Source organism: Asparagus officinalis, chromosome 9 (genome assembly GCF_001876935.1).
Source record: "Asparagus officinalis chromosome 9, Aspof.V1, whole genome shotgun sequence".
Taxonomy (NCBI): Eukaryota; Viridiplantae; Streptophyta; class Magnoliopsida; order Asparagales; family Asparagaceae; genus Asparagus; species Asparagus officinalis.
The window spans coordinates 66,958,396-66,969,379 of record NC_033802.1 but is presented as its reverse complement, the minus strand read 5'-3'; the positions used below and the strand labels follow the sequence as shown (position 1 = coordinate 66,969,379).

Sequence of the window (10,984 nt, the reverse complement as noted above, 5' to 3'; positions counted from 1 at the left end):
CTTTTCATTTGTCAAAAGTTTTGGCTGGGCTTGGCTTTATTAGGCACCTGCTGCTGACACATAACACGATACACATCAAACTCTAGAAATAGCAAAAATATGACTTCCCCTATAATAATACATATCAAATTCTAGAAATAGCATGGCAGTGTAAGCACTATATATTTAAGTATCTACCAATAAATGGATATTATATAAATTATAAATCTGAGAAATAACATGATACAAAAGTATTGAACATAATATGGAGGGGAAAACCTAACAAATTAGAAAAACACAACCAAGACTATACCAGCAAAAGGAAAAAAACAAAACCAACAATCACAAAATAGTACTGTTGACCAAAGGATAGTATACTAACAAAAATAAACTGCTCATCCTCAGATTATACTACTAAGACGACAGCAAACTTCTCTTACTCATAGTTAACTGTGCCGTATCAGTACTCAACTCCCAATTGGTTGAATTAAAACACCAAATGTTTAATAAACCAATAACTTGCAACAAAAAAAAATCCCAAAATCTCCAAAATATCAAGATAATTCTTGACTCCTTGACTGTAGTATAAGAAGCAAATCAAACATTGTAAGGTCTTCAATCACCTGAAACAAGAAGAAAAAGACCATATCAGCTCTCACCATTAATGGGTCTTCTCAAGGGCACAAAAGAGAAAATAAAATATTTCAAAATAACAATTAAAATTACCTGAGTCTGCAATAAATAGCAAAAGCCAATCTAATTAACTTGTCATCGTTTGGAAAAGTTCAACACTTGGAACTCATCCATAGCAAAGTCCTCAGGAAACTACAAGAAAATTATACAATATCGAGGGAGCGTTTGGCAACCGTGACGTTTTTGCCGTTTCTGTTTTTGTTTTCATCAAAAACAATATAAGCGCGTTTGGCAACCGGAGCGTTTTTTTGACTTGACTCTTTACAAAATTCAAAAAATAAACACTTTTCTCAAAACATCAAAAAGGTGTTTAGAGATTTCGTTTTATTCATATAAGCGTCGCTGCCCGCACCGACGCCCGCCCTCTCCGTAGCCGTTACCGCCGGCAGCCACCCGCCCGCCCCATCGTCTGCTGGCCGGACCTGCTCGCACCGCCGCCGCCGCCCATCCGCCCTCTGCCTGCCTGCCTTCGTCCACGTCGCGCCCGCCCGCTTGCCGTCGCAAGTCGTCGCGCCGCGCCGTCCCATCATCGTCTGCTGGTTTGCTCGCCCGTCGACGCCTAACCGCCCATCTCCGCCGCATCGTATCGCTGCCCGCCCGCCGTCTTGCCACCGCCGCCCACGCCGATCGTCGTCGACCACCGACGTCGATGCCCATCGCCGGCGCCCGCCTGATGGCTGCCTGTTCCGCAGCACCAACCGTCGCGGCCACCCGCATGTGCCCGCACGCCTGCCACCGTCGGCCAGCGCCGCGTTGTCGGGCCACCGACGGTCGTCCAGTCCGCACGCCGGCTATCGGTCACCACCCATCGGCCGCCCGCCAGCCCTGTCGCCCGGCCCCCAGCCTTCGTCGCCGGCCAACCTCACGCCGCCGTCGCCCGGCACCTGCCGCGCGCCCGCCGCTGCTCGCCACTCGCCGCTCGCCACCGTGTCTACCTGTCAGCTGCCGGCGTCCGCGCCGTTCGTTGGCCGGCCGCGGCCAACCGCACGCCGCGCTGCCGCTTTATAAATAATAACTATAAATGGTGTTTTCAAAACATGTTTGAAAAAAAAACACCATGACATGATGTTTTTCTAAAAAACACAACAAAAACAAACACCTCTTAACTGCTTGTGTCTACGTTTTTCCTTGTTGATGGTGTTAATCCTATTAGGTGATCAACGCTCAAGGCTAAAGAGGGAAAAAAAAAAGTTTTAGTGGCTACAGATACTTAAGGCTAAAAAGGGGAGGAAAAAGTCGGTTTCGAATATTACATGTCCTGCATAATCTAGTAGCATTATGTCACGTACCAACTCGCTTTTTGAGGTAAAAACAACTAAAGTTTGGTGATCAAGATAGAAATAAAATAATAAATTTATTCCCTACATGGATTTTATGCCAATCGAATTGCAGACTGATTCGCAATGTAAAGCTCTACAGATACTTAAGGCTAAAAAGGGGAGGAAAAAGTCGGTTTCGAATATTACATGTCCTGCATAATCTAGTAGCATTATGTCACGTACCAACTCGCTTTTTGAGGTAAAAACAACTAAAGTTTGGTGATCAAGATAGAAATAAAATAATAAATTTATTCCCTACATGGATTTTATGCCAATCGAATTGCAGACTGATTCGCAATGTAAAGCTACCAAGTAATCTACATGCTAATGTAGATCATCCATCAATTGAAGAAGCCATATGCATTCCTAAGCCGCCACCGCTGCTGATTGATATTCTACCTCCGTAGTAGATACTGATACCGTTGGTTGTCTTTTACTACCCCAGAATATAGGTGTTGAGTCGAGACTGAAGATGAACCCAGTAGTAGACCTCCGAGTATCGTGGTCTCCAGCATAATCAGTATCGCAATAGCCATAGATCTCACATTCTCCTCCTTTCTTATATAAGAGACTATAGTTGATTGTACATTTGACATACCTTCGAATCCTTCAGATTACTTCCAAGTGAGACTTCTTTGGCTTCTACATGTATCGGCTCATCATGCCAACTGCAAATAAAATACCCGGTCTTGTCATTGTCAGATAGATCAAACTCCCAATTAGTTGTCAATGCATAGTTGGATCTTCCAAGTCCTTTCCTTCATATGCACATAGCTTCAGGTTATTCTCTATTGGCGTTGAGATTGGCAATAAACCGGAATCTGCAGGAGCAAGAAAGTGGCCACTTTGAATTCAGAACTCACCGATCTTATTGTACCAAGCTCTTGGAGCTTGCTTCAATCCATAGAGGGCTTTCTTTAGTTTGCAGACATATCCTTCCTTCTTGCTCTCAAATTCCACGGGTTGCTTCATGTTGATCTCTCAATATCCACCTCGCCATGTAGAAATGCACTCTTCACATCCATCTGCCAAAGCTTCCAGCTTTTGTTGGTTGCTAGAGCTAAAAGAACTCGAATTGTTATTATCTTAACAACTGGACTGAATGTCTCATATAATCCAATCCGTACTGCTGAGAGAATCCTCGAGCCATCATGAGTGTTTTGTATCTCTTAATTGACTCGTCTAGTCGGGTCTTAACTTTGTAAAACCATTTGCAAGAGATATGTTTGACATTCTTGGACTTCAGCACTAACTTCCAAATTTGGTTCTGTTGTAAAGCATGAATTTCTTCCTCCATTGCTTGTCTCCATTCAGCGGCTTAGTCTGTTTCTCGAAGGCAGATTGCTCCTTCGTATCTTCCATAATGGTAGCATTAGCATACTTAGGATTCGACTTTTTGAGTCTTGTTAATGTTCAAAGTTATTCTATTGGTTCTTAGATATCCTCTATCTAGTTCGAGCACACTTCTTCTGGTGTTGTCTGAAACCACCGATCTTCCATGGATTATCCTCCTTTACGGATGTTGAAGAACTTGGTTCTATTTTCTCTTATTTATGTAAGTCTTCTTCTTGACTTGGCTCCCGCAACTTCTCTTATAACCGATCCATCAAATCTTTAGAATCTAGTAGCACAACTTCTTGCAGAGCCCACCAAGATGAGGCTTCGTCAAACATAACATTTCTTAATGTGCAGCATCTTCCAGTTGTAGGATCACAACATCTTCATCCTTTTCTTTCACTGTCGTACCGATAAAAACCCTTATGGCCTTTTGTCAAACTTGCTGCATAAGTGATTAGGCACAAAGACATAACACACAAGCAAAAACTCTAAAATGGCTTACTGTTGGCTTGATATTCCACAGCTTCTGAAAGGATAACATGAACTGCAATTTTAACAGTGGTAGTTGATTGATCACGTGTGCCCTGGCACGTTCTTAGAATGAAGCATGCTTCAGCATATCTATGCAATATGATGATTCTTCCTTTTGACAATGCCATTTTGGTACAGAGTATTTGGGCACATTAGATGTCGTCGAATATTGTGAGGCTTGAGGTAGCCATAGAACTCGTTTGATGTGTATCCTCCCCCATTGTCTATGCATAGGCAACAAATCTTGCCAAGTTCTCCCTTGACTTCTTATCGCAATTGCTTGAATTAGGGTACTTTAGACTTTTCCTTTTAGAAATAAACCCAGACATACCTCGAGTAGTCGTCAATGAAAGTGGTCATGTATCACATCCTACCAATTGGTTCTTCCTTCTCGACCAAATACATCTGAGTGCACAAATACCAAAGGTTCCTTGACTATGAACTGTGACTCTTGTACTATAATTTATGTGCTTTACCATACTGGCAATGTAAAACCCCGTAAATTTAAAAATATTTTGATAAATAGTGATAAATAAGTTTTTATTATGATAAATATTATTTATTGATGAATGAGTATGTTAGTAATCAATTTGAGAATGATTAAGTACGTATATGAGAGTAAACGAGTGAAAACATGCACACCCATGCACAAACTGTAAATCAGTTATGTGTTCTGGACGGTCGACCGATCCAAGCTAATCGGTCGACCGATGATACCCAATCGAGTGACCGATGCATTATGGTCAGTTGACCGATGGGGTCATATCTAGTTTTCCCAGTTTGACTTGGTTTAGGATTTTATTGATTTGTTTCGGGTTTACCCGTATATATATAAGAATATATACCCGAAAATTCTCTTTTTCGTCATATTTTCTGAACTCTAGCAACCACCCTCTCCCCTCAAAACCCTAGATCATATTTTGGTGAAATTTTAAGAGCTTTGTGAAGCAAATATCGAGAAGAGGGCGCGATTGTCGGCGTTTGGCGAGAGAGGACTTGTTCTCTTACACCCTTGGGTTTTCCAACAGCATTTTAAGGTGAGTTTTATCTCCTCCAATCCTATCCCAGTTTTATTCGGTTTCTATTGAGTTTTATTTAGTTTTAATGGGCCTTAAAACCTAGTTTGAGTATAAAGATGGTTCTTTTAAACTATAAGATACAAAGATTTGATCTGTTATAAAACAGATTCTTTGATGTGTATTCAAGTTCTGAAATAAATTTAACATGAGAGTTTGTTAAGATTTATGGTTTTTATGCTGATTCTTACAAACATGAACATGTTAGGGTTAATAGTTTTCACTCAAATTGAATAATTATATTTCATGTTGTTATGTGAACCCTAATAATATTAAGCAAGATTTTATATCATGTTTTATCTGATTTATGTTAATTTTTAAGAGATAGAAACAAATCCACGTGTCACCCGAAACAAACTACAGGAACCTGAGGACTTGTCTTTAGTCGGTTGAACGAAGCCCGAGCATCGGCCGACCGATCAGGTCCTTTCTGCATATGCATGTTTTACACATGTACCCAGTCAACCAAGGTGTGTTTACAAGTAGGCCAGTCATTGTGAATTTGAATTTTTGTCGTCGTTGTTATATGAGTTAATTATGAACACGAGATTAGGGTCCGCACTTCGAGACACGTACTTTGCTTGATCATTGGAGTACATGAAATAGGATGCGTTCGTACGAGCATTTGGAGGTACGTAGAATAAATTGTGTTTGGTCATGTAGAGATTGACTTATATATTGCATATCATGATTGTTGGATGCTTGAGTAGGGTTAGTTGCATGTATATCGCAATGAGACCATGATAGACTACACTCAGGGTGGTTAGTTGGTATACTGCAATAAGATCGCAGTAGACTACACTCTGTTGTGCATCATTGTTTTTCAAAATAGAGTGATATGCATATTTTCGTAGGACGATTGAGTAAGGTGTGTGATGCCACAGGATATTGTGAGTACCTTACAAAAGTATCGTTGTTCCTGTTAGAAAATTGCACAGATTTCATTCATGCTCTCATGCTAGTTACTCGAGAGTAGGGTATAGTACTGAGGTTGTCAATACACGGCATAATCTATGTGAGTTTTCTTGATCGGGATATTATATTTATGTTTGCGCCAACTACCCGAGGGTAGTGTGAGGATGTTGACATAACTTGTATCGAATGAGGTTGGGTGTTGTATTGTCTTTTATTTATTGCTTGTTTTATTCTTAGGATTTTGGAGTTGGGATTTAGCAGTTCATAATTTAAGATATGGTATATACATGAGGGTTTCCTTGTTTGGATTATTTCGCTTGACGTACTAATTCTCGTGTGTGGATTTCTAAATCTCAATTTCCACTTAGTTCAGGATTGATAATTTTATATCTATATGTACTAACTTGTATTTTTTTCTATTCTCCTCACCCCTCCCCTTGGGGGCGGTGGAGATGATCTCGCTAATGTTTTGATGCTTGTTGTTTCTCCTCTTTTCAGGTAGCGAGCCAGGCGTCCGAAGAGTCGCAGGTTGACGGATTTTCAGCTTAGCATCCGTCATATATTATTAGTAGTTATTTATGCTCCACAGTAATTTATTAATTATGTTCAGACATTTAGAGTTGTATTTTATTTTGTAAAGGTTGAGTGCCTTGGTACTATTTTATTTGACTCTATATATTGGGATATTTCACATTCATTTTATATTTATCAGTTGTACTTCATTTTATTCAGTTGGAACATGATTATGTCTATTTTTAGATATCTCTCCTCTATGTCATGTCCATTGCATTATTACCGTTAATTGCCTATTTTGTACTTATACTTGTTGTTTGATTCCACTAGAGAGATATTACTGTAATGGTGAAACTTGTTATTGTATAATGTGGATTCATGGCAGGTTTGACATCCTTAGGTTCACCGTGGACTGCAGCCTCGTGTCAAACCAGGGGCGTCAAAGTTGGTATTAGATCTCTAGTTTCAGCATCCTAAGGATTATCATGTGTCGAGTCATGGAGCTAGGATAGAGTTTCCTAGGATTTATGTATAGAGTCCGCTAGAAATTCCTAGATTGAGTAAGAACGTTATATATATAACTCGAAAATTATGAAATTTTTTATGATAACTATCTTACTTGATTAAGAAGTATTTGCCTAAATGATATATGATACGATTTACCTATTGTTATATATTATGCTATCTATGCTTGAGATCTCATTTACTATGTCTAATAAGCTCTACTCCTGAACTTATAAATGTCGGTAAGAGGACGTGGTCATAGAGGAACCCGTGCTCATGGAGCTGGCAGGCTGAGCCAGAGCCCGAGTCGTAGCAGGCTCCGCAGTACTTGATTGATCTCATAGCACCGCTTGTAGCTCGGCTAGCAGCAATAGAGGAGCAAATGGCTAATCAGGTTTAGCAAGCGATACCCATTGAAGAAGAAACACCAGAAGTAACATCACCACCACCACTAGTAGCAGCAGCAATTAATAGAGCCACGGAGCAGGAGGCTTGGCTCTATTTGGTGGAGAGGTACCAGAAGATGAGGGCGCCAGAATTTTAGGGCACATCGGATTCGCTTGCAGCTCACAAGTGGAAGGAAGACGTGGAGAGTATTCTAGATATGCTTGATGTCGACCCAGTTCAGAAGTAGAGGTTAGCTACATTCAGCCTTAAGGGTGACGCAGGAGGGTGGTACTGACTTTAGTTCACTCCAGAGCAGCGTATGACACTCACCTGGGAGGACTTCATCTATTTCTTAGACGAGTAGTATGTTTCTTCAGCAGCAAAAGCCGGGAAGGAGTTGGAGCTAGCCCGGTTGGAGCAGAGAGATATGTCTGTAGCAGATTATGAGAGCAAGTTTGTGGGATTTCTCAGGTTTACGGGCATGTGAAAGACTAGAGAGCGTTAGGCTCAGATGTTTCTAATGGGACTTCGCCCGAGTTTACGCCGCTATTTAGTGTCTCGACGTTTTCACTTAGTACGGGAGGTTTCTGATGTCGCCATATCACAAGAGACCGAGACGGCTATGTTTCAGAAGGGCAAGGAAGAGAATACTAGAGCAGGACAGACTGGAGATAAGGGCAAAGGAAAGAGGCCATTTTGAGGACCTGGAGGGCCCCAGCAGCAGGGTAAGGGTTCACAGCAGCAGGGTCCCCATAAGAAGGGACCACAGCAGGATCAGAGGGTGTCGCAGCAGTCCAGATTTCAGGGCGCTTGTTATAACTTCCATAAGATTAGACATAGAGTCGTTAAGTTCCGCAGCGCACCAGCAAGAGGCTAGCAGGGCAAGGATCAGGGTCAGCAATAGCAGAACCGTGCACAGAGCCGAGGTCAGGGCTAGCAGTTGAGGCTTGAGGTACCGCCAGCAGTTCCGAAGATTGAGGGTCAGGTACGAGCTATCCAGGAGATTCCTCAGGGACAGATAGTCTTGTATATCGCAGAGCCTTCAGCGTAGCAGCCTCCAGTTTTGAGCAGAGTGTATGTAGTCATACCAGGTGATCATGGTGCGAGCGGGACCGTTATGGAAGGTATGTTCCTTGTGAACTCCTTCGCAGCTCATATCCTTTTTGATTAAGGAGCTTTGCATTCTTTCATCTCCTATGCTTTCATGATTAAGCTTCAGCTTGTAGCACATCTTTTAGATATTTCTCTGCCAGTTTCTACTTCTTTAGGAGAGATGTCCCTTTTAGAGAGTATCTGTAGGAGATGCATTATTAGCTTAGATGAGTTTGAGTTCGTTATTGATTTGATCATTTTACATATATCTAAGTTCGATGTGATTCTTAGTATGGATTGGTTATCGTTCTACTACGTTAGTATTGACTATTTTGCGAAAACAGTCAGCTTGCGAGCGTCCGATGGGACCGAGTTGGTTGTAGAGACCTCACAGGGCAACCAGTTTGTGGAGTTATTTCTGGCATACGTCGAGAAGGTGTTGTTTTGAGATTAGGGTGCAGATTTGAGCAAGACTAAAGTCTTAGAGTATTAGGATATCTTTCAGGACATACCTGGCATCGAGTTGTAGCCGGACACAGCACCAATCTCCCATGCACCTTATCGTATGGCACCTGCTAAGATGAGGGAGCTATAGATTCAGCTAGACGAGCTCATTACTTAGGGTTTTATTTGTCGGAGTCATTCTATGTGGGGAGCACCGGTCCTCTTCGTGAAGAAGAAGAAGGACGGCAGCATGCATTTGTGCATAGATTATCATGAGTTGAATAAGTTCATCATCCGGAATAGGTATCCACTACCGAGGATTAATGACTTATTCGACCAGTTGCAGGGAGTGTAGTGTTTCTTAAAGATTGATATTCATTTTGGCTATCATCAGTTATGGGTTCGGGAGATAGATATTCTCAAGACCGACTTTCTGACTCGATATGGGTCTTTTGAATTTCTTGTTATGTCATTTGGGCAAACCAATGCACTCGTAATATTTATGAATTTGATGAACCAGGTTTTTCGTCCATACTTGGACCAGTTTGTGATCATTTTCATCGACGGTATCCTCATATCTATTCGAGATCGGAGGCCGAGCATGAGCAGCATCTTCGTCTGGCATTGCAAACTTTGCAAGAGCACCAGTTGTATGCTAAATTCTGCAAGTATGAATTTTGGCTTTCAGATGTTAGATTTTTAGGTTATGTCATTAGTAAGGAGGGCATTGCAGTTGATCCAACCAAAGTGGAAGCAGTTCTTGATTGGGAGCCGCTGAAGACCGATACAGAGATTCATAGCTTTTTAGGTCTGGCCGGCTATTATAGGGAGTTTATTCAGGACTTTTTAAAGATTTCCACCTCGCTGACACGCCTTACGAAGAAGGATGTTCAGTTTGTTTAGAGCCCAGAGTGTCAGAAGGCCTTTGAGACTTTGAAGTCTAAGTTGAATACGACACCAGTATTGATCATCCCGAGCAGTGATAAGACTTTTGTTGTCTACACGGATGCATCGCTATCGGGTCTAGGAGGCATTTTGATGCAGACCCAGAGAGTAGTAGCTTACATCTCGCATTAGTTGAGGACTCATAAATAGAACTATCACACACATGACTTGGAGTTGGCAATAGTGGTCTTCGCACTGAAGACGTGGAGACATTACCTTTATGGAGTCCAATTCGAGTTATTTACCAACCATCAAAGTCTGGAGTATCTTTTCTTCCAGAAGGAACTCAACCAGAGGTAACGGCGATGGGTCGAGTTCATTAAGGATTATGAGTTCGCGCTTCAGTATCGTCTCGGGAAAGTGAACATAGTTGCGGACACGTTGAGTAGGAAGCATCGTCACGGGCTTGTAGCTTTATGGTGTTCGTTGTATCGATATCTTCTCAGCCTCAGCCAGTATGATTTTAGGCCAGAGATTAGTTGAAGCAGTGTATTTTTAGGAGCTTTAGCCGTGCAGTCATCGTGGACTGATAGAGTGGTCAGCGCCCAGTTAAGAGACTCTTAGATTCAAACGCAAAAGGGGGAGATTTCTAAAGAGCCCAAAGCTAATTAGACCATTAGAGAAGATGGAGGTCTTCGAATGAAAGGCCAACTAGTGGTGCCGGATAATCCACAGTTAAAGAAGAATTTATTTGACGAGGCACATCGCATCAGGTACACAGTGCATCCAGGCACAACCAAAATGTATAAGGACCTGAAGAGGTATTTTTGGTGGGGCAGCATGCGTAAGGATATCACGGAGTATGTAGTTAAGTGCTTTACATGTCAGCAAGTAAAGACAGAACATCAGAGACCCGTAGGAACCCTACAGCCTTTACCCATTCCAGAGTGGAAGTGAGCATATATTTCGATGAATTTTATTGCAGGATTGCTGAGGTCCAGCAAGGGGAATGATTCTATTTGGGTGATAATTGATCGGTTGACGAAGTCGACACACTTCTTGCCAGTTAAGATGACTTATACAGTAGAGACTTATGCGAGTAATTTCATCCGGGAGATAGTTCGATTACATGGAGTTCCAAAGACGATTGTATTAGATCGTGGCTTAGTTTTCACATCGTATTTCTGGAGGAGCTTCCAAAACTCTTTCTGCAGCCAGCTATCTTATAGCAGTGTATTCCACCCACAGACAGATGGTCAGACGGAGAGAGTTAATCAAGTGTTGGATGACATGTTGCAGGCTTACGTT

At 41.8% G+C, this 10,984-nt stretch overlaps 1 protein-coding gene across 1 annotated transcript; it reads left to right on the top strand.

Annotated features, from left to right (window-relative positions):
• On the top strand, positions 8,373 to 9,694 carry LOC109823587 (uncharacterized mitochondrial protein AtMg00860-like). The gene is made up of 2 exons (XM_020389866.1): positions 8,373 to 8,379; positions 9,312 to 9,694. The coding sequence occupies exons 1-2, from the start codon at positions 8,373 to 8,375 to the stop codon at positions 9,692 to 9,694; spliced, it is 390 nt and encodes a 129-aa protein (XP_020245455.1).